General features: G+C 44.7%; 2 protein-coding genes across 3 annotated transcripts; one reads left to right on the top strand and one right to left on the bottom strand.

Annotated features, from left to right (window-relative positions):
• Positions 1–576: 576 nt before the first annotated feature.
• Positions 577–17,969, bottom strand: MPHOSPH10 (M-phase phosphoprotein 10). The gene is made up of 12 exons (XM_035131754.2): positions 17,830–17,969; positions 14,822–15,204; positions 12,152–12,836; positions 10,742–10,890; positions 9,737–9,917; positions 9,019–9,160; positions 8,456–8,523; positions 7,570–7,707; positions 6,500–6,610; positions 3,752–3,859; positions 2,485–2,712; positions 577–779 (listed from the first exon to the last, which is right to left on the bottom strand). The coding sequence occupies exons 2-12, from the start codon at positions 15,157–15,159 to the stop codon at positions 633–635; spliced, it is 2,295 nt and encodes a 764-aa protein (XP_034987645.2). The 5' UTR covers positions 15,160–15,204; positions 17,830–17,969; the 3' UTR covers positions 577–632.
• Positions 17,839–23,102, top strand: MCEE (methylmalonyl-CoA epimerase). Of its 2 annotated transcripts, XM_060282369.1 has the most exons (4): positions 17,934–17,970; positions 18,134–18,151; positions 20,609–20,943; positions 22,228–23,102. In XM_060282369.1, exons 1-4 carry the CDS (start codon positions 17,940–17,942, stop codon positions 22,378–22,380), a joined length of 537 nt encoding a protein of 178 aa, XP_060138352.1. In that variant the 5' UTR covers positions 17,934–17,939; the 3' UTR covers positions 22,381–23,102. The 2 variants fall into 2 exon arrangements, with proteins under 2 accessions (XP_034987646.1, XP_060138352.1); XM_035131755.2 differs by lacking the exon at positions 18,134–18,151 and having other exon boundaries at positions 17,839–17,970.
• The last annotated feature ends 556 nt before the right edge of the window (positions 23,103–23,658 follow it).

The raw sequence follows: 23,658 nt of genomic DNA, 5'->3' as shown, positions 1-23,658 counted from the left end.
TCTAAGGTGCTACTGGAAGGAATTTGTTTATTTTGTTTCGACTATGTCAGCCCAACACGGCTACCTACCTGTAATGTTTAATAGATTATTGCATTTTTATGTTCTGTTGGAAGCCAATCAGAGTGGCTGGGGAAACTCGGCCAGATAGGCGGGGTATAAATAATAAATTATTATTACTACTACTACTACTACTATAGCTTACACATCTGACTATAATGGGAAACTATGGTTTGTTGTAAATTGAGGGAGTATTTAAAGTACCCAAATGCTTGTTTGTGTAATGTGAAACTACAATTTGGAGTTGCATGTCAACAAAGTTAGTGTCCCCTTAAAAATGGTTGGCATTAAAAAAGGTAAAAGATGCATCTCTGTGTCCATGAGCAAAAATAATGATTCCCTGAAAGTGCCTGTGCGACAGTGGAGCCCCCCGTTTGATAATGACCAGAGTGCCTGTGCAACCCATGCTCAATGGCCTCTTTTAAGTGGGCTTGCTTTGAGTAATGGAAGAGTTCTTTTCAATGTAACTTGTCCTTTTAAACAGCTTTATGCAAAGCAGAGAATAAAAACAGGCTTAAATTAGGAAAACAGAACCCTGGTTTCTAATTTATATAAAATACAACATGCATAATATATTACAGTTTCAGCTTCTGGGCAGAGAGTTCTCGTTTCTTCGGTTTCTTCTGGATTTTCTTTGCATCCTTAATTTGCATTTTCACTTGATCTTGCAGCTGAGAAAAGAAGGCTTGGGAGGACTTCAAAGCCTTGTCTTTGCCATCATCCTGTAGCAGAGCAAGATTTATTTCAGAACAAATGGAAACATGCACATGTAAAGTAAAATAATGCCCCACAGTTTCAGCCACATAATTGTTCCAGCAGAATGCATAAGACAAAGATCCCATTTGTATTCCGATTGATAACTAAATGGCAAACAGCAGCTGTTATGTTATGCAATACCCTTTTTCTGGCAGCATAATAAATCCAGAAAGCGGAAGGGAGGCTTGGCGTTATCTACACTCTCATGCTTAATGCATGTTAATGAGAGATAAGCATGCAGCACTAGGAAAGCATCCCTTTATAATCGAGGACTAAGAGCAATGAGAGCCCCAGTGGAATTCTAAAAATTATTCCTTCAAGTTACTCCACCATAATCACTCTATCCTTTAAAAAAGGTCTTATGATTTCACCAACAAAGCATAGCAGAAGGCAGGTTTGTTTGTTTGCCATAATATACTTCATTTAAACAATGTTCAAGTTGTTTTGCAGGGAATTATCAGAAATCCATCTCCAGATATCATATTCAGAATACTATTATGCTTGTAACAGAAACACATCAGCCCCAGATGAGTGAAGGACCTGCCTTCTCTGGCATCGCCCTGCCTGCCTGCCTGCCTGGGTCCTGCTCCACCACTTGTCATCACCTCAGCACTGGAGCACCCCCCCTGGCTCATTTAGGCTAATTAATTACAACTGATTGGTTTAGATGTGCTTTTGACATTACCCAACCTCCAGTTTGCCCATGATGCTGTTTTTCAGTAAGTTGTTTGCTTGTGTTTCAATTAATTTCACCACTGCTTTACTGCATTTTAATTTCACCACTGCTTTACTGAAAATAGCATATAAATATTTGTGTACATATATGCCTCTAGCCTTCTGAATTGCAGGGTAAACCTTGGAATTTACCAGACTCTGGAAAAGGCTAAGGGAGTAGTGTTTAAGTTACTGTGGTGTAGGGGGTGGGGAAGGAGGCAGAGGGACCATAACCCCCGATCTGTTGTTCTAGAAGGCTGTTGAGAGGGGGTGGGAAGAAGGCAATGATCTGACTAAAATTGTGTTTTCCTGCACCTGCTCCATCTCAGTGGCTGCACAAACCACGGGTGTGAAAAGTTAGATCAGGGTCTACTGGTAAGATCTCTGCATGATTTGGAGCAGATCAGCAAGAAGTCTTTTAACAATAGCTACAACAAAAGGATTTTTAATTTTTTTTAAAAAAGGCTGCTGATTTGTGTGTGTCTATATGTATAGAGAATCAAGGGTGGATTTTTGTGTGACAGGATTGTCAGCTCAGTTTTGGTACTGAAAGCAAATACCTGACCCGGGCTAAGCACGTGCTCAGAGGCACTCTGTTTCTTAACTATTCCACCCCTACCCCATCCTCAAGCACTATTTTACACCTGGCTCTGTTGGGTGGATCTCAGCATTTTTAGCAAAAACAAACAACAAACTTGATCCTGCAAACCAAGTCTGCCTAATAAGCAAGTTGTAGTACATCAGCCTTTGCTCCCCCACCCCAGTTCCCTGCAGACGTTTTGTACGACTGAAGTCCAAAACATCTGAAGGGAACCAGGATAGCCTAGGCAAACACATACACACACACACACACACAGCACCCATGTTCAGGAGCAGGAACACAAAAAGGCCTATCTATCTGCTTCTATAGATAGAAGAATAGATTGATTTCTCCAGCTGTTTCTTTAGTAACCTTACCTTGAGCAAGGAGGTTCTACCTTCCTTGGTTAGCTTCTTCAGTTTCTCAGCCGAAGCCTTTTTACTCAGTCTAGCTCCCTGCACCAAATTCTTCTCCATCAGTTTTTGCCGCTTCTCCCTCTCCCTCAGCTTCAGGCGCTTCACAAGCTTCTTTTTCCTCCGTTCCCTGTTTTTGTCAGTGGGGTTTTTTTCAGCATTTGTTTTCACATCCCCGCCTTTGTTCTTCTCCTAAAAATAAGAACAGACTGAGAGTGGGATCCAAAAGCAACATAGAAAACTCTCTTTCACACAAACATACAAAATCAAAGTACCAACTAGCTGGCTGCAGCTTTCCCCCCCAAGCTGGCACCCCACTCTACGATTCTCTGGCCTACAACTCCCTTCAGCCCCCGTCTTAGGTCTTCAGCAGAGGCACTGCTCAGCATCTCACTCTTTCTGCCTATGAATATTAGGCAGCTGAGTACACAGCAGGGCTTTTTTCACCATTGCAGTCAAATTTTGGTACTCTGCCCCCAGTATGTTTCCCTGACCCCCTCCCTCCTGGCTCTTTACCTTTTCTCCAGCCTTGTAAATACCCGTAAGTCCACATTTACTAGCCTGCTGCTGGACAGAATGAAACTGCAGGCAGTTTACCCAGAAGTCAAGTCTCACTTTATTCAGTGGACTAATGTCTGGGTAGCAATGGTTAAATCACCAACAGCCAAGTTGGCACCAGCTCCACTACTGCCAGGCAAAACACTACAGGAAAGGGACAAAAGGGGGAACTAGGCAGCTAGCCTCATGCAGGTGGCCAACAGAAGCAGTTCCTTCTCATCCGTGCACTATTTGTTGCCTACAGCTACCATGAAAATGCTTAAAAACAAGATTGCCCTTGTCTTCCAGAGGGACTTGAGGTGTGGGTGCATTTGTTTTATTATGTTCCTGCTCTGGCTCCACTTTTGTGATTATGTTCATTGTATTTGATAAAAATGTGTGTTAGCTTTTTATCAGCTGCTTTGGACACTCAGGTAAGGTGGAAAAAAAACAGGTCACAAGTGTCTAATATTAATAATAAACATTAAGCTTCTGTTGAAAGAGCACAAGAGGGGGAAAGCACCAGATTTTGAGCAAAACCTGCATAAACCAAGCCAAATCAAACTGCATTTGTTTCCTCCGATTTCAGAGACCCTGGAATGAAAGTGGGTTCCCAAGAACGGAGTGTACTCTGCTGCCCAGGAAATGATGCGCCAAGTGGAAAGCTTCTGGGAGCTATGAATTAGTGCCTTACCTTGATCTCTTCCGGTGCAAGGAGGGCAGCGTCACTAACACTCACTGGTGCAACTTCTTCCATGGTTATTGCAGGGAGATTGGAGACAATTTTAACCTCTGGGACAGGCTAAGGGAAATAGAAAAGGCTATGCATGTTAGAGAACAGCGTTAAATGACTTCTACCGCAATCTTACACACACTTACCTGGCAGTAGACAAACCCTAACCCTAAAAGCCTGGTCTTCAATTCCATTAATCCAGGGAAGGGGAAGTTGTGGCTTTGTTGGTGGACTACAATTCCCAACATCCCTGAGCATTGGCCATGTTGTAGGTGGGTGAGGGAGTCAAAAAACATTTGCAGGGCAAGAGGCTGCATATCCCAGAGTTAAGAAGAAGTGATTCAGTTCCACTTAGGTCAATGGGGCTATATGGATTTGACAAGGCTCCCTAGACTTCATAATGGGATAGTGGTTAGAAGACTGAACTAGGGCTGGGGACCTGGATTCAAATCCCCACTCAGCCATGAAATTCACTGGGCCAGCCACTGGCTCTTAGCCTAACCTATGTTGCTTAATAGGTTGGGCAATTTCTTACAGCGACCATTCAGGAACGCAGAGGGCATAACACCAAGTCTTAATTTTGTAAAAGTAACTATACACAAAGCCAAAATAATTAACTCCAAATAGTTCACTTTTTGAGGGTCTATTTAATTCATGGCTATAGCCTGGAAAATCTCAAGGAATGGACACCAACCAATCAAATACTCTTGCTCATATGCAAAGAGGTTTACCCGCAATTTAGACATTGACTGGGTTGCAATCAGCTTTCTAGCAAGTTTTCTAGCAAGTGCATGTAAAGCAGTAACTTGCTTTTGAGAATTTATGGGTAAGCCATAACCTATGGAAACTAGATGTGAAGATGGCAGAGTTAGCATTCTGTTACGGAGGTTTAAGAGCCAAACCTGTATTCTAGCCTGGACAGAAAGACAACCCACTTAGACATGGATATGTGCAGCAGAAATACAAACAGGCATGGCCAAGACTATCTTTTTTATTTGTTATCAGCTGGCCCGGCCACACTTTGCTGTGGGTCATCTCTGTGATTCTCCCCACCTGGTCCCAATCCATGATGTATCCCGCCCCTCCTCCCTCCAACCCCCTGGCTCATCCCTGTGTTTCGGTAGGATACCCTTCCCTCTGTTTTCCCCAGGGAGTTTTGTTCCTTCCCCCCTGTATCGCCATACATTGGTCCCTGCACACGCATTGTGAACATTTTTATATATTTAGATTTAAAAATTTTGAAATAAGAACATGAGAAGCAGAAGTTATTATAGTTTAATTTTATTTTTGGGGTTGTCATTTATTTTGGTGGGTATTGTATGATTTGGGCGTCGTGTTTTGGGGGGAGTTTTTTGTGTGTTTTTTTTGTTATTTGGATTTTCTAATTTTGGAGTAGGTGACCCAGAGAACTACTTTAACAATCCTGAGCAGGGTGGGGGGAATCAAATAGCGAAGACCCACAGCCCCGTAGCAACAGAAGGTGAGTTCCGAAGCACCCGAGCTGTTCGGTTCCATAAAAACCCAGGAAGTGGCAAGGGGAAGGTAGGAGATTGTAAAGGGGGGGGGGTTTAGCCACTGCAAATATCCGAGGACTTAAACTGGGGAAAGTGCATGGTTGTTGTTGTTTTTAAAGACACAGAGGCTTGCAATCAGTCATAGTATAAAGCCTAGGTTTAAAGGGGCACGACTGCCCTTACTTAAAATGGCCGCGAGCCTCGCATGTGACACAACGGCCGCTAAATTTTAAAGGAAAAACCCCTTGCCGTGCCCCCAAGTGCGTTGCTGTGGGTAATCCCCCCCGGGCCTAGTGGGGGCCTGGCAGGGGCCTACAAACAACAAAGGCCGTGCTGTGGCCTGCGATCCAGGCGCTCCCCCCCCCGGGCCTAGTGGGGGCCTAGCAGCCTGGCAGGGGCCTATGGGTCTGGTAATGGCCGCCTTGGTTTCAGTTGCTTGGTTGATGTCATTATTTGGCACCGCCCTTCAGAGCTTTTGCTGGTGACAGCGTGCAATCTGCCTTTTTATTAGATGCTGCTGGAGTCTTCAGAGCTTCTGCTGGTGATGTCTAATTTGCGTGCCACTTTTTTGCGTTTAATCATTATTTTAGGTGTGAAAGGTGTGGGTTTTAAAATAATTTTTTAATGCCAGATCCCTCCCTGATGGGCAAGGTACGTTGTGGCCAAATTTGTTACATTACGGTTCAGCGGTTACGGAGAACGGCTGTGACCTCTGTGTGCACAATGCCTACATTTTTATTTATAGAGATAGCTTCTCTGTTACTAGTTACAGGTAGGTAGCCGTGTTGGTCTGAGTCGAAGCAAAATAAAAAAATTCCTTCAGTAGCACCTTAAAGACCAACTAAGTTTATATTTTGGTATGAGCTTTCGTGTGCATGTGTGTATCTGAAGAAGTGTGCATGCACACGAAAGCTCATACCAAAATATAAACTTAGTTTGTCTTTAAGGTGCTACTGAAGGATTTTTTTTATTTTGCTTCTCTGTTACTGTTACTATGTTATTAGGACAAAACAGGGGGAGAGAGAACCATGTATGCCACTTGAGATACCTGCAGGAAAGAGGATGTACACGTAATAACAAGGGAAAATATCTGGAGCATGCAGCTAGCACAGAAAAAGAGTTTTTAACCCTTTTCTACGAAGATGGGTTCTTCTTATGCACAATCCTGCAAACAAAGTTGCATTGCCATACTTACTGGTTTAGGTGTGAAGTGGAAATTAGAAAGGGCATCCAGTCTAAGGAAGAGTGAGTCCATCATTTTCTGTATTTCTGCATGCTGAGGTTTTTCTTCCTCTTCCATTTTTTTCTGGATTAAGAACAATGTGGGATTAGACAAGAGCGATTTCCAAGCAAGACTTTTCACTCAAAAGAAAGCAAATGCTACCTTTGGCCTTTTAGAGGCCAAGAAAGGGGAAGTTTATTTATTTACTTCTAAATATACCCCCTTTTCTGGGGTCCCTAAGAGTTACCAATTTATAGGCTCACTCGCCCTTGGCTAAAGCCAGATGCTATGGGCTTACTTCACAAAATACACAGGGTTAAAAAAACAAAACCCAAACATTCCTAATTGTCAAATGGTGAGTTTTTCAAGTCCTGGTTTATATTTCAGAACAACAGATATAACAAGTTTCATCTGCATAATTCAGCTGCAAAGGAAACAAGAGACTATTTCAAATGGAATTAGCATTGAAGGGGAGGAGGGAGAAAACACAAAATGACTTGCACTTCCTTTCCCTCTGCTTATTTCACAGGACCAAAATGGCTCCCTGGCAACATCGTACAGGGCCTAAATGATGCACTGTGGTGCAGGATCCTTCAGAAATGGGGATGCCATGGAACGTGAATTACAGAAAATTTCTTAAGCCCATTTTTTTTAAAAAATAAAACAAACAAACAATTGATTTTGAAAGGCCTGGAAGGGTAGAGTTGCAGTCATGAGTTGAGAAGTTGAGAAGGAAGCCACATGCAAATTCACTCTAGAGCAACTCTCCTCTTCCTTCTCATCTTCCCTGAGTCCTGCCACGCTAGCTGGGACTTATGGGAACTGATGTCCCACAACACCTGGAGGACATCATGTTCCCCATTGCTGTCCTAAAAGCTTCTGCACATTTCAGGTCAGAGAAAAGAAGGCTGAAGCTCTCAAGTGCCACAAAATGCAAACCATGTCAAAGGGAAGCTCATTACTTCTGCATCTGCCCACTGCCACAGATAAAGTTGGGCCCTAAAGCATCCTTAACAGCCAATACAAGCTCCCTCAAAAGGCACCTGATTAAGTTTCAAATATTCTTGCTCATAAATTTCTGCAAGACTCAGCTTGCTTTTCTCGTGATCCAGAGTCAACCGCTTCTTATATTCATAGGGGTCTTCTTTCGGTTTTTCTTTACGAACAACATCGTCCCAAGCCTAAAACAAAGGTGTTTTTTTAAAAAAACAACAACACCACAGCCATATTAAAAACAGAACAGAACCATGAGCAACTTTTCTGTAGGTAACAAGGAATTTAGCCATTCACATTCATTTGTCTTAACATTTCTATTCTGTCTTTTGTTTTAGAGAAGGGTAGTCAACGAGATTGCATTCTGTTTAAGAACTCAACAGTTGCAAATCTACACATCACAGAATACTAAATCTTACAAATGGGTGGCTCTTTAAAGAAAAATGTTTTAAGTTTTTTATGGCAGTCCTGAAGCAATGACTGGCTTCCCTGAAGAGAGTTCATAAAATGCACCCCATTATGTGAGAGAGGGCATTTTTTGTGGCAACCTCTTAAACTGCAGAATTCCCTTCCCACAAAGCTGCCTCTGAAACTTTCATTATGTAGCTTTACATATACGGAAGAGGTGCCTCTTCAATCTAATTGATAACAATATAATAAGCAGATGGCAGACTCTTCACTTTGTAGGAGATATCACCTACAGTGACTTCATACAGATATTCAATAGGAAGGGAGACAATAAGGAACTCCCAGCATTTATCAGACCCTTCAAGAAGTGGGGGATACAGAAAGGGCATTGTTTAAAGCTGAAGCAACATTAGTTTTGTTCTTGTTCCTTTTCAATGTACATATTCAATGCAAATGTAAAATCCCGCTGGGTTCCCTTTCCCATTCTCCCTCAAATAGCAATGAAGACATGAAAACAGATCTATTAACCTGATCTTTTATCCTTCTCTTGATAATCTCTTCAAGCTCCAAAGTTGTTTCTTCTGTGATCACAGGAGCTGAGAATACAAAAGCAGCAAACTCAGGATTTTTTAAAAATGAAATGCATTTGTAAATAACCTTATGGGTTAAGAGCAGGCTCCTTTCTCTATTGCCAGCTGTCACCTGAAAAGACATGTAACCACTATCAATTCAGCACCACCACCACCCAAACCTAAGGGTCATAATGAACTGGGTGCACACAGGTACAGCTGTTTGAGGGCAGCAGTGTAACCAGGGATGATCCTGGCTGCAAATGCAGATGAGCTCCTGGGGTAGACTATGATCAGTCTCTGCTTGAGACTGGGAGACATACACAATTAAGTGTCCTCCTTAGTCATGGCCTGACGTATTCTAGGAAGTCTACATCATGCTAAGAACCATGGATGAAAACCAGAGGGTCTGCCCACCTTAGAAGGTTGATTTCAGAATTTGCAGCTATTTAATGTACAAAATTGCAGTATCTCTACATAAAACATAAGCCTGGAGGCAAAGCGCTGCTATACAAGGTTTACCCATTTTGACTGCATGGTCAAAAAGAACCATTTCCTCCAGAAGGCTGTTCTCAGGCCGCTTTTGTCCTGTCACTTCCCCTTTCAGCTGCCAAGGCTTCTCCATCAGCAGTTCCTTTTCTAGCGATTTAATTGTTTCGCTCATCTGCAAAAAAAAAAGTTCTCAAGACACTTCATTTCCCATGGCTTCAATCTTACATGCTTACTTAAGGACAGTTGCTATCCCCGTCTCCCACTGCAACCACCTGTGACCTTTTCCCCGCCCCCCCACTCACTTGAAAACGACTCCCTAGTCTAGAGAGTCTAGGGAACCTCCTAAAAATGTGGAATTGAGGGGTGGGGGCTGCTGTTGGAAGGAGGAAAAGAAAAGAAACTTCCATTCTGTGAACTTCCTTATTTTAGGCTCCAAGCTCAATTTCGGGTGATGCCACCCCCCTTTCCCCATCAGTCTCCTGCACCCCATCCCCCAACGTTAAGGAGCCCCAATCCTACAAAAAGCTTTTTAGGATGCATGGAGTCTGCCGGAGGCAAGAGGAAACATGAAACTTTCCTTTTGTAAACCTCCTTAAGTTAACTTATCTTAGGATCCCAAACACTGCCTCATTCTTTTTTCTGTTTTTTCATGGTTGAAGTTCTTATTTTTTGCTTTAAACATGCTAGTTTTAGATGGCATGAGATAAGCGCATCTGGTTTGTGATGTGGAATGCAATAGAAAGTTTACCTTTTCCTGTCTTTTCTCAAAGGATGACTTTGTTTCAGCAGAACTATTTCTCTTTGCCTGGAACATATCTATCTCCTCTTCTATGTCGCTGTCATCTGGCAAGCTAAACGTCACTCTTTTAGAAGGGTCTTTGCTTTTTTCATTCCTGCCTTTCTGTTTGATTTCATCCATTTCCTCAGCTCTGTAGTTAAACAGCATTACATGAAAAAGAGACCTTTAAAGGACTTTCATTAGGCTTTTGATTCATTCATAAACACAGGAGCCTGCTGGGACACCACACAAAAGTGCCCTGAGGAAAGTATCCATTCACAAAACTTTCTGGACATGTCTGCAAACTGGAAAACCTGTCATGGACACCCCCACCCCCCACCCCCCACCGAGCAGCCTATTCTGCTGGCTACAAGAGAAGTCATATTTCAAACCTAATTTGGGGATCAGAGTGAGGAAAGGAGATCCATGTGGGAACCAGGGAAGGCCTTAATGAGTACAGTTCTACCTTGTTTTGCGACCAGAATTCATTCCGGAGCCCCGGCCGCTAGCCGAAAAGGATGCAGGGCAAAGCACCGCGTCTGCACACGTGTGTAGAGCACTTTGCGTTTCTGCGCATGCGTGAGTGGCAAACCCGGATGCAACCCGTTCCGGTACTTCCGGGTTTGCCACGGACGTTCGCTGGAATGGACGCTAGACGAGGCGGACGTTCGCGGAGGTATTACTGTACGTCTCCAGACACCATGTTGATGACCCTGTTATTATTCATACATGACTCTGCAAGTAGTATAGCTCTCCGGATAGGAAAGATGCTATTGTACTGACAACATAACAATATTTATCTCCTCACAGAAGATTACCTCTGCTCCCAAAAAATTTTTGGGATTCAATTCCATGCACACTTTACCAGAGAGAAAACCACACTGAGTACAAAGGAACTAAATTCTGAGTAAACATGCACTGGTCACTTCATTTTATTATCCACTTAGCACTGCCCTCAAAATATCAGCCACATACTCATCATCTATGTCGCCTTCTTCTTCTTCTTCCTTTCCCTCAATCTGGTCACTGTCACTATCCTTGTGTTCACTTGTGAAGTCTTCATAATCATCCACAGGATCAAAGTAGTCCTGATATTTAAGATCACGAGCACTTTTGATGATCAGCTGGAAAGAAGAGAGAAACCAGCAAGAGGTTACAAAGAGGAACCTGAAGTTTCAATGTAACATTTGAACAAGATAAATGAGTAAAAGGGCTATATTACCGGTAAATAGTTAGGCTTATTAAATAAACTGGATAATTTATAGTTTTTTTCTGAAGAAGTATAACCAAAGTCTTAAAATACTTTAATAACAGTCAATTCTATTTTCAGGACCTGCAAGCATGGATGTGGCCAAAGTGACCCATATGATTTACAGTTAAAAAGTACTTTGAGAATATTCTGCATGGCAGCAACATGTTCTCATACATCACTGTTCTTCCTACTCTGCTTTCAGATTTCTCAGGGATTCAGATATAATAAATAATAACAATAATAATATATTATTTATATCCCGCCCATCTGGCTGGGCCTCCCCAACCACTCTGGGCGGCTTCCAACAAAAATTTAAAATACATTAAAATAAGATACACCTTTGCTCCAACTATATCAATGAAAAGTTCAGCTGCCATTTTGCTGTTCTCCATTTAGTCCATTCTTAGTGGCAGCCAATGCAAATTGTGAGTCCTTTTCCAATTAATGAACCCAATGCAAAGAGTTAGCCCAACGTGAACTACCCTAGGCAATTTGTTTTGAAAAGGATGCACAGAACAGCGGAACAGAAACACACACAAACAGCATCTCTCTCCTTTAAATGGGCCATTCACCTTACAATGTTGGTACATCTCCTTCGTCAACTATCACACACATGCTTTTCTTCCTAGGCCTACTGGTATGTTAGGGCACAAGAAGAGGGTGCTTGGGGTTCTCCTTTTTTACATAGGCACCCCTTGCACCAGCTAGCTAGGAAGGGAAGTCCTCTCTCATTCACTTTTCGATTAGGAATAGATGAGATAACCATAAATTTATACAGACCTGTTTGTACGCATTAGCCTGCTATTTACTGACAGTTACAGGCAGCATGTGAGAAGGTAACAAGATGGGAAACTCTCTGATATATGGACTCCTTATACAGATCTATTACTTGAACGTCTGAGCAATGGGTTGATCTGAACCACCAGCTCCCTCATTACTTCCCTGCTCTTACCCCTTACTTGTACGCATGGAGCATGTTGTCTTGATTTATTATGATTTTGTTTGTAATGTTTCACTGCATTTGTTTCCACAAAACGCTATTAATAAAAAAGACAGTTGCATGAAGTCATTACTAAACCCTCCGAGTGTTTAGCTTTTAACAAACGATGTTTTATACCTTTTTATGCAATTACCTTCGTTTTGGAGGCTCCAAATTCCTCTTCATCCTCACTCTCATAATCTTCAGAAAAAATGTCCTCAAAGTAATTTATTCCTTCTTCTTCTTCATCACCACCATCACCCTTCCCTCCGATTTGTCTTTTCTCCACTGCATCCAAACAAGCCTCCATCTCAGCCAGTTTGAAAAATCTGTCATCCACTATGGACTTTTCTCCTGTTTTTTTCACAGTGTTCTTTGATGTTCGGGTTTGCTGCTCCAATTTATCAATATCAAAGTCCATATTGGAATCATCATCACTAAATGCATCATCTTCCATGGCCCCAAGCCTATTTCTCTTTCCTTCAAGCTCACTTTCCTCTTCAAGATGACCATTGTTGAAATCTGCCTCTACTTCCATCTGGTCCTCATTACCCGCCTGATCCTCATTGTCTTCTGAGACAGACCCATCCTTGTCTGAAGCTGGGAGAAGGCATAGATCCTCCTCTCCCTCCACATCTCTAGCAACAGCTCTCTTGAAGTAGCCTAGAACTGCATTATTCTGGAGTTCTAGCTGTTGCCAAATCTGCTCTTCATCAAAGTTATCTATCACCAGTTCCTTTAAAGGACTTCCAGAAATAACATCAGCTCCAAGCATTTTGTGGAAATCGTATAATGATTTTGTTAGAGAGATGAAGTCATCCGCAAGTCCATCCTGAATGCTGGAGTCAAAACAAGTTGTAAGACATCATGCATTTTAAAAGTCACAAAGTTTAGGTCTTTGTCAAATCAAGACGCAGAAACAGGAAAAGTATGTGAATATACAGGCATATCTCAGCAATATTGCAGGTTCAGTTCCAGACCACCACAAAAAAACAAAACAAATATAACAATAAAGCAAGTCACACAAATTTACACTATATTGTGTAGTCTATTAAGCCAGGTCCCCATGGCTGCAGGGGTGGGAAGGGAAGAACCTGGCCCCCGCCCTAGCCAGCTCCACTCCTGTGGCTAGAAGGGGAGCAGCAGCAGGGGGGTGGGAGGCTGGATTGCATGCAGCTGCACCCATGTCCTCAGAAGGAACAAGATCTGTGGAATCAAATTAGGTATGCTTATATACACCATTGAAGGGACCCAGGTGGCGCTGTGGTTAAACCACTGAGCCTAGGGCTTGCTGATCAGAAGGTCGGCGGTTCGAATCCCTGTGACGGGGTGAGCTCCCGTTGCTTGGTCCCAGCTCCTGCCAACCTAGCAGTTCAAAAGCACGTCAAAATGTAAGTAGATAAATAGGTACCGCTACAGCGGGAAGGTAAACGGCGTTTCCATGTGCTGCTCTGGTTTGCCAGAAGCGGCTTTGTCATGCTGGCCACATGACCTGGAAGCTATACGCCGGCTCCCTCGGCCAATAATGCGAGATGAGCGCGCAACCCCAGAGTCGGTCACGACTGGACCCTTACTTTTACCTTTTTATATACACCATTACTGCTGGTACAGTTGGCCATACAACATCAGTTCTGAACAAACTGCGGTTTGCTAATACGCTAACCATACTCAAGGTTTTGAGGTTAATGTAGAAAGCCTTCAATGACATGGGTCCCCAAAACTCAAAGAAGCACTTCTCCCTATATCTACTACAGCATGCTTTGAGATCTGCTAAAGAAGGCCTTCTAAATGGTCCATTGTTGGCCTTCATAGTGGTGACACCCCACCTGTGGAAACCCCCATGGCTACAGTAACTGACAGTATTCTTCCAAGATTTATAGCAAACTGGACTGCTGTTTGATACTTTAAAAACATTCTCTCTCCTCTTCCTCTCTCTGTATACACATATAACTCTCTCTCTCTCTCTCTCTCTGTGTGTGTGTGTGTGTGTGAGAGAGAGAGAGAGAGTGTGTGTGTGTGTATACAGTGCTAGATTTAAGGTGTTGTGGCTGGTTCCAATGCAAAGGGCTCCGAGCTAAGGGGGTGCAAAATAACAACAACAACAATAATAGTAATTATAATAAAACCTGTATTTATGGGTACCTACTGAGACCCATTTTTAAAACAACTGTACCAAAATGAATTCTGATTCTGTTGTGAAAAGAAGAAATATTTTTGGGAGGGCACCAAATTTTGTCTTCGCTGAGGGCACCATATTATCAAAGTCTGCCCCTGGTGTGAAGTGGGTGGCTCTAAAGTCGTTGCTGGACTCCCCTGCCCCATACAGCAGTGCCAACGATCTGAGATGAAGGGAATTGTAGCTCAGCAACGACCTGCAGCCTGGACGACCACAGGTTCCCCACCCCTGGAAATATTACCTACATAATGCATATAACCACACACACAAACACAAAGGGAGAGGGCAATATGCCGTGTGAGGCTCCTCAAGAGGAAGCCTTCCTGTGGCGCCCTGGGCCAGAGCGCCTGGCTGTTGACCGGATGGCTGGTGCTTCAAGCCCACCCAGGGAGGGACAGCATCGCAGGGGTTGGGCTAGATGACCCTCGGAGGTCTCTTCCAACCCTACGATTCTGTTTCCATGAAACCAACTCACTCAATTCCAAGGATCTCAGTGGGCCTACTCTTGATCCGACTCTCACCGGGTATCGCCCACAGCCGAGGTTTCATTTGCCCGCGTGCTTCGGGATGCTTAAGACACGCATTTTTTGTTTTATTTTAAAATGATCATAACGTGAGCACGCGCACACGCGATGGATGGCGCTTTACCTGAGGAACCGCTCGGGGTTGGCCGTGGCGGCGCCCAGTTTCTCCAAGCAGGCGCCCAGCCTTCCGCCCACAGCGAGCGCCGGGGCCGCCATGTCTTCGTCTTCTGTGCCGCTCGGCTCGGCCGCGTCCCTCGGCCCTCGCGCTCCGTCCGGCGAAGCGAGCCCGCGGAGAAAAGTTCCGCCTCTCCGCCCACCGCAGAATGGTTCCGGGCGCGGGGAAGGAGAAAGAGGCGGCACAGGCGGCTGAGCGAGGAAGGGCTCGGGGCGGGCGGAGGCGCGGAGGCCTCTTCTCTTAGACTTAGGCTGCAGAGCGAGGCTGCAGTGCCGTCGTGGACACATGCAGAGAGACACTCTATTTCATAAAATCCACACGCCTCTTGAGTGCTAGGCGGTTTAAAAAGAGAATAAAACAAAATGATCAGTTTAAAAACATCAACAGAAGACAAATCTGAATCATTTGAAGCATAAACCACGCGGCCATAGCATTGTAGAGTGGAATGGGACCCCAGAGGACAAATAGTCCAGCCCCCAGAAATGCAGGATTCTCAGCTCGATCCTGCGTGCCCGGTGGCCATCTGCGGTAGACGGAAAACAGATGGCAACATAAATCCTCTTAGCATTCGAAGCATTAAATGTGTTTGTGGAAGGGGGAGGTAGGGGTTTGATTTCTTGTTCTTATTATGTCTCGTGTTTTGTATTTTTATGTTGTGAAATAAAATAAAAACTTAACTGCTTCTCTATATATAGATCTATACACACACCTCTTTCCTCCATGGAGCTCAAGGTGGTGGAAGTAACCCCCACTTTATCCCCACAAACAACCCAATGAGCTACACTGGCTCTTTGCATGCCTACTCAGAAGTAAGCTCCATTGATTTCAAACAGGACTTGCTCCCAGTTAAGTGTGCATAGGACTCTACCAGTTGGTGGTTCTAGCCCACCCAGGGATGGCTCTGGGCAGGATTCCTGCATTGCCGAAGGTTGGACTAGATGACCCTTGGTGTTAATTAGTGAGCAGACGACACATCGATTCTTCAAAGCAGCTCTTTATTTGGAAGCTGGAACAATGTATCAAGCCTAATTCAAAGTTCCCTCCTAAAACAACTGCCAAGGACCTGAGGGAAAACTGTATACAGTACAGTACACCAATACATAACACTTGGTATCCCTCCCAACTCTACAATTCTGAGCTAATGCATCATGGGGGGGGGAGCGGGGACGGGGTGCCCTCCAGATGGTGATGGACTGCATCTTCCAACATGACCATTGGACATGCTGGCTGGGGCTGTTGGTAGCTAGAGTCCTACAGGATCCGGAAGACCACTGGTTTTAAATTCCTGGTGCATGTAGAGCATGCAGGCCAAGCATCATTTTATGCAACTCTATCATGTCCAGGGACGTGGGTGGTGCTGTGGTGTAAACCAGAGAGCCTTGGGCTTGCAGATTGGAAGGTTGGTGGTTTGAATCCCCACGACAGGGCGAGCTCCCGTTGTTTGGTCCCAGCTCCTGCCAACCTAGCAGTTCGAAAGCACATCAAAGTGCAAGTAGATCAATAGGTATCTGTCTGCGGACAAACGTTGGCTCCCTTGGCCAGTAAAGCGAGATGAGCACTGCAAACCCAGTCTCGTTCGTGACTGGACTTAACCGTCAAGGGTCCTTTACCTTTACCTTTATCATGTCTCCTGCTAGGAGTTGTTTCTTTTTGCTTTGCTTTATTTCTTATCAATAAAAAAACTCGGCAGCGATTTTTTTTTCCTGAAAGTGTGACCCAGAGAAAATAGTTTGAGAACCACTGATCTAATGTATGATGGCTGAACACTTGGTTTCTGCTGCCCCTAGCCTTCAACGTGCCCTGAAAATCTACTACAGATAACTGGGGGCACACACACCCAGCAGTATAGCCTGGGGGCTTAAGGATAATTGAGGAGGGCAACATGTACAATGGGAAGCATCTTGCCTTTAAGGTGCCCCAAAGATCTCTTAATATTAAGGCCACAGGTGATCCTGGGCCTTTAGTCCCAAGCATCTGGTATTCAGAGGTAGACTGCATCTACAGATGCAGGCTTACTCTCTTGTATGGTAAAGCACCAAAGTACATATATTTAAATAATAATAATAATAATAATAATAATAATAATAATAATAATAATAATTTTTTATTTATACCCCGCTCATCTTGCTAGGTTTCCCCAGCCAGCCACCTTGGGCTAAACAGGGCTGCCTTCAGATGTCTTATAAAAGTCAGAGTTGTTTCTTTCCTTGATGTCTGATGGGAGGGCGTTCCACAAGGCAGGCTCCACCACTGAGAAGGCCCTCTGCCTGGTTCCCTGTAACCTCACTTGTTGTAGGGAGGGAACTGCCAGAAGGCCCTCGGAGCTGGACCTCCATGTCCAGGCTGGGCGATGGAGGTGGAGATGCTCCTTCAGGTATACTGGGCTGGTGCTGTTTAGGGCTTTGAATTGTGCTCGGAAACGTCCTGGGAGCCAATGTAGGTCTTTCAAGACCAGTGTTATATGGTCTCGGCAGCCGCTCCCAGTCACCAGTCTAGCTGCTGCATTCTGGATTTCTACAGTTTTATTTGTATGCTGCCTTCTGTAGTTCAACAAGGCAGCTTACACGTAACTACAACATAACAATAAATAAAGTACACATAAAAAATACCCAGCCCAACTGAGTGGTGCTGGTGGTGCTGCCTCAGATGCCAGTCAGGTAGAGCCTACCTTGTAGGGAGGTTTGATCCTTTACGCTTCTCATTAAACACACACACACACACACACACACACACACACACACACACACACCAGATGTTGGGCACAAACTAGGGAAGGATGTTGTATTTAGCTTTTACTTTAGAGCTTCTCAGACTAGAGGTCTAGTCAAACGGAGCACAGTATTTAGCTAAAGCCATGAGAAAATAGGGTTGCGCTAGGACCGCGCGGCGGCTCCTTTCTGCCGCTCTCCCCGGCGAAGGCCGCCTCGCCATCTTTTCGTGAGCGCCGCTTCCCTTACCTTTCTGAGCCTGCGGCGGTGCCGTTGCCAGCGCTCTCTCGCCTTCGCTCTGGCTTCATGGAAGCAGGTTCTCCGTTACAGCTGCTCTGCCGGGCGTGCCAGGTTCAAAGATGGCGGCCCTCTCGCGACCCCTGACAGCAGGTACGGTAGGGGTTCCTAGGCTCAGGGGGAGGGGGTGGCGCGGGGCGGAGCTCCGAGGCTGAGACCCCCCGGGGGGGGGCAGACTGCATTTTGCAGGCGACGAGGGAGGGTACCTGGAGAGAAGCTTTGCTTTGCACACCTTGATTTGTCCCTCTTTTTGCAGCCTCCTGGAGAAGGCAAGGTCTCTTCCATTGGGTCCGACCAAGGCTACGTCCGCACCACGCATTTAAGGCGCTGTGATACCACTTTAAACAGCCCTGGCTCCCCGCCAAGAAATATGGGAGCTGTAGTTTGTTAGAGATGCAGAGTTGTTAAGAGACACCCCCTACTCCCCCACTCCCGAGCTACAATTTCGAGAGTGGTTGTTTAACAACCATTGAATAATAGAATTGGAGAGTAGAGTTGGAAGGGAACCCGAGGGTCATCTAGTCCAACCCCTGCAATGCAGGAATCTCAGCTAAAGCAACCATGACAGATGGCCACCCAAGCTTTGCTCCACGGAAGCAGAGTTCACAACTTCCTGAGGGAGTCCATTCCAAACAGGTTATACTGTCAGAAAGTTTTTCCTGATGTTTAGTCGGAATCTCCTTTCTTGTAATTTGATCCCATTGATTCAAGTTCTGCCCTCTGGAGTAGGGGAAAACAAGCTTGCTCCGTTAGTACCCTTGGGTGCAGCTCATCAGGCCATGGAGATTAAATTCATTTAAAGTAGCTAGGTGTTCCCTTACCTCTTCCTGCTTTGGGCTGCAGCTTCTCCTTGCATCATTTGGGCGCTGCTTTCCTTTTGGGTGAAGGTGAGTTCCCTGGGGAACTCTGGGGATTGCAGTTCTGGGAGGAGACCTGGGGAGTCAGCACCTTTAACAAACTACAGTTCCCAGGATTCTTTGGGAGAAGCCACAACTGCTTCAAGTGGCATGATACTGCTTTAAATGTATCATGCAGATGGGGCTCCCCCTCCAATGTCAAGTTCTACTTAAATATCCCCCTCCCAGAGCTACAATTCCCAGAGTGGTTTAACAATCCGTTATGTTTAGCTGCTAGATGCTGCTCTGAATGTATGGTACCAGTCTGAAGGGAGAGTGACATCCAGTTGTATTAGTCTGGATGCCACACCGATCCAGTAGTTCTTGGAAAGTTGAGCGAAAACTCTGCCCTTTGGCATTTCCCCACAGCTCAGCATGAAGCAGGCCTGCTGCACTGTCTGCAATGGGTTCCAGAAATAAGAGCGTTCTAGGAAGTGTGATAACCACAACAGACTAAATTTGGGGATGGAAAAATGCAGAAGCCTGTTCATAGCACATTTTAACACATTAGCGAAAGTGACAATGTAAGACATTTTGCAGTGTGCTTAACAGCTGGGAAGATAAATGCCAAAGGTTTTCTCCCATAAAGCTGTAGACTGATGTATTGCACCTGGGAATCTCAAACTTGGGTGCAAGGAGTTGCTGAATATTGGGAGGAAACTGCTTGACGTCACAGTTGTGCAAGCAGTTCCTTCAGCATAACAAACCCTGAAAATGATGGTAAATGTATTTCCAGTGTCTAGTAATACTAAAGGTAAATACCTTTCCCGTATTGAAGAATAATAAGACTTCCTAACATCCTAAGCCAATCCAATTCTGGGCTGCATCAATAGGAGTATAGCATCTAGATCAAGGGAAGTAATAGTACCACTGTATTCCACTCTGGTCAGACCTCACCTGGAGTACTGTGTCCAGTTCTGGGCACCACGGTTCAAGAAGGATACTGACAAGCTGGAACATGTCCAGAGGAGGGCAACCAAAATGGTCAAAGGCCTGGAAACGATGCCTTATGAGGAACAGCTTAGGGAGCTGGGTATGTTTAGCCTGGAGAAGATAAGGTTAAGGGGTGATATGATAGCCATGTTCAAATATATAAAAGGATGTCATATAGAGGAGGGAGAAAGGTTGTTTTCTGCTGCTCCAGAGAAGTGGACACAGAGCAATGGATTCAAACTACAAGAAGGAAGATTCCACCTAAACATTAGGAAGAACTTCCTAACGGTAAGAGCTGTTCGGCAGTGGAATTTGCTTCCAAGGAGTGTGGTGGAGTCTCCTTCTTTGGAGGTCTTTAAGCGGAAGCTTGACAGCCATCTGTCAGGAATGCTTTGGTGGTGTTTCCTGCTTGGCAGGGGGTTGGACTGGATGGCCCTTGTGGTCTCTTCCAACTCTATGATTCTATGATCTAATACTTTGAACATTCAAAGCACTTCACATCTGGCTATAATCCTTACAAGAAGGATATTGCTGGACTCCAACTCCCATCATCTCTGTTTGTTAGCCCTGTTGGCTGGGGCTGTTGGGAGTTGGAGCCCAAAGATCTCTGGGTTCCCCAGCCCTGCTATACTCTGTCCACCCCACTGCACCAGCTTTCTTTGGTTGAGGGGAATCAAGGCTGAAAGTCTACTGGACTAATGTCAGGGAGACCCTTCAGCCTCTGCTGATTTCTTATTTCCATTTTGGGTTGTGTGGTACCTAATTACAACATAAACTCTTAATGTAATGACATGCGGGAGATGCCCTGGAAAAGAGAGAAAGGTATTAATTGGTTTTCCTGCTTAATGCAAAGTGATTAGAAGTGGTTCCTTTCTCAGTCTTTCTCTCGCTCTTCTTTTCAGGGCTTCTCAATTGGTTGCCAAAAAGAGCTGCTCCAACAGTGCGGACGTTGGCAGGTGCTGCTTCCTTGGCTCAGAAGTCTCTGTGGAAACTGGGTCGACTGAACCATGTGGCTATTGCAGTGCCCAGTTTAGAAAAAGCTACCTCTTTGTACAGGGATGTGTTGGGGGCACAGGTGAGCAAAATGGTACCCCTTCCTGAACACGGCGTCTACACAGTCTTCGTGGACCTGGGCAACACAAAGTTGGAGCTTCTGCACCCACTAGGGGAGAAAAGCCCAATCGCTGGTTTCCTGAATAAAAACAAGGAGGGAGGAATGCACCATATCTGCATTGAGGTATTTCCACTCTGCTTTCTTTTTGTTTGAAAATTGTTTTTTTTTTAAATCACATTGAAAAACCTGGGTGTATTCAAAATTCTGAGAATCCTAAGGTTTTTTTACTACCTGATTTCTTTACTTCCTTTTAAGGGGTCAAATTTCTAGCCCTCATTAAGGTATGTTTTGAGAAGCTTGTTTGTGGATTGGGGTGATCTAATTTAGAAAAAAAGATGAGCAAGGCACCAATATGAGTTATTATAAAGCCTAGTGTGGTATGGAAGCAGAGCTTCTCTCTATCCCCTTTCTCCCCTTTCTCATAGGAGTAAAACCCACTGAGATCATCCAACAAATCCGAACTAAGAAAGATTTAGGACAGACGAAAGGAAGCACTTCTTAAAAAGCACATGGTTAAACTATGGCCCTGACGGCGAACCTATGACACGCATGTCACCAGTGACACGCAGAGCCATTTTCAGTGACACGAAGAAGGGGCCCCAAACAGCTGATGTCAGAGGCAGGCAGCAGCAGAAGCAGGGAGAGGCACCGCTCCTAACCACGGCTAACAAGCCTGTCCCGCTTGCTTTGCTGCAAGCCAGGCGGTGGGTGAAGAAAGGGTTAACTTTCAGGGAAGGAAATCAATTGTCCCCTCCCACACACAATAAAGCTCCTTGAAATTAACCCACAGCGCTCTCCGAAAGCAAGCAAACGCTATCTCGGGGCTGAAAGCAGGGATCCCAGCAGCCCGATCACACTACCATCTCAGCGCTTTCCCTCCGCTTGCTTTGCTCTCTCTCTCTCTCTCTCTCTCTCTCTCTCTCTCTCTCTCTCTCTCTCTCTCCTCCATCCGTCTGTCCTTCCTTCCTTCTCTCTCTCTCTCCCTCCCTCCCCCTTCCATCCCTCTGTCCCTCCTTCCTTCCTTCTTCCTTTCTCTCTCTTTCTCTCTCTCTCTCACCCCATCCATCCATCCATCCATCCATCCATCCGTCTGTCCTTCCTTCCTTCCTTCCTTCCTTCCTTCCTTCCTTCCTTCCTTCCTTCCTTTCTCTCTCTCTCTCACACCCCTTCCATCCCTCCTTCCTTCCTTCCTTCTCTCTCTCTCTTTCTTTCTCTCTCTCACCCCTTCCATCCGTTTGCTACAGCAGCAGCCAGGCTGTCCTTGGCCTGTTAGTTTTTAAAGCACAAACCTGTTTTCCAGCCTTTGCATCTCTTGTGATCTTCATCCAATTTTCCTTTTTTAATGTTGAGATTCAGTATTGTTTCCACCATATCCTACTTAGACAAACGTGTTCTTTTCTTTTAAAGGTGAACAGTATAACGGATGCCATAGCTGAACTGAAGGAGAAGAAGATCCGTGTTTTGAGCGAAGAGCCCAGAATTGGGGCCCATGGAAAACTGGTAGTTTTCCTCCATCCTAAGGACTGCAATGGAGTCCTAGTGGAACTTGAGCAAGCCTGACTGTGATAAGAAGAAATTGATGCCTATACGAAGGGAGATGAGGCATGTTTTCTGTGTTTTAAAATTACTGCTCCTGATTTACTTGTTATTGAGGGTTTTTTCCCTGACTCAAAAGCATTAATAATAATGTGATTTGCCTTAAGAAGCAAATATTAAATCTTGAAATGCCAATCTTAATTTGGGAAGACACCTTTTGGTCACTTGAACATCACCAAAATAAATTTTATTTGGGCTGGCTTAGGATTCCTTTGAACTGTATCTTGCAACAGTAAGCTGGGCACATTTTACGCACACTCTTCCTCTGGGCATAATTTTGCATCCATTTGGTACATTTCTAGGTCATCTGCCATCATCCTGCTCTACATTTGTAAGTGACAAGTGAGGCAAGGGCGAGGTGTCTGGTTTTTTCCTTCTTCCAGTAATTCCTTCAGTATTCCCTTAAGAAAAGAGCCAGCAAGGTTCACCAGTCTAAAGACTCATTGAATACTCCATTGATTGGTTCACTCAATCATAAGATGCCTATGGTCTTGTCTGGGTCCCCATGATTGCTGAGCAACTTTCCACTCCCACCCACCTACCCACATGAGAATTTGGGCACCTTTTGATTACCAGTATTTGCTGTCATTTGATCACCAGTGTCACCTGCATAATTTACAGTAGTTTGTCTGCATTGATTATTTTGAATTATTACTGATGGTACATAATAAAACATCATTTTTGTTTCTCTACCTAGTTCTTTCTAAAACTAAATGAGCTTTAATTGGCAACCCAAATAGTTTCAATAGGGACAAATGTCAGGTTCTGCACTTAGGCAAGAAGAACCAGATGCACAAGTATAGGATGGGAGACACCTGGCTTACTAGCAGTACATGCGAAAAGGATCTAGGGGTTTTCGTAGACCACCAGAAGCTTGACATGAGTCCACAGTGTGATGCAGCTGGGGAGGGGGAGCTAATGCTATTCTAGGCTGCATCCACAGAAGTCTAGTGTCCAGATCAAAGGAAGTAATAGTCCCACTCACTTCTGCCTTGGTCAGACCACACCTGGAATACTGTGTCTACTTCTGGGCACCACAATTTGAGAAGGATGTTGACAAGCTGGAACATGTGCAGAGGAGGGCAACCAAGATGATCAAGGGTCTGGAAACCAAGCCCTACGAGGAGCGCTTGAAGGAGCTGGGTATGTTTAGCCTGGAAAAAAGGAGACTGAGATAGCCTCTTCACATATATCAAGGGCTGTCACATGGGAAAGGGAGCAAGCTTATTTTCTCTTGCTCTG

The sequence above is a fragment of the Zootoca vivipara genome, chromosome 14 (assembly GCF_963506605.1).
Source record: "Zootoca vivipara chromosome 14, rZooViv1.1, whole genome shotgun sequence".
In the NCBI taxonomy this organism is placed as follows: domain Eukaryota; kingdom Metazoa; phylum Chordata; class Lepidosauria; order Squamata; family Lacertidae; genus Zootoca; species Zootoca vivipara.
This window is presented reverse-complemented; position numbering and strand designations above follow the sequence as displayed.

Bases quoted from the DNA above. Each gene is read 5' to 3' on its own strand.
- MPHOSPH10 (XM_035131754.2), bottom strand. From the start codon at position 15,159: ATGTGTCCACGACGGCACTGCAGCCTCGCTCTGCAGCCTAAGTCTAAG. The intron at 7,708-8,455 runs GTTAATAGATCT...CCTTTGTTTTAG, and splicing joins AGAGAAGGATAAAAGATCAG to GCTTGGGACGATGTTGTTCG. The intron at 780-2,484 runs GTAAGGTTACTA...GCTCTGCTACAG, and splicing joins GTAGAACCTCCTTGCTCAAG to GATGATGGCAAAGACAAGGC.
- MCEE (XM_060282369.1), top strand. From the start codon at position 17,940: ATGGCGGCCCTCTCGCGACCCCTGACAGCAG. The intron at 20,944-22,227 runs GTATTTCCACTC...TTTCTTTTAAAG, and splicing joins TGCACCATATCTGCATTGAG to GTGAACAGTATAACGGATGC.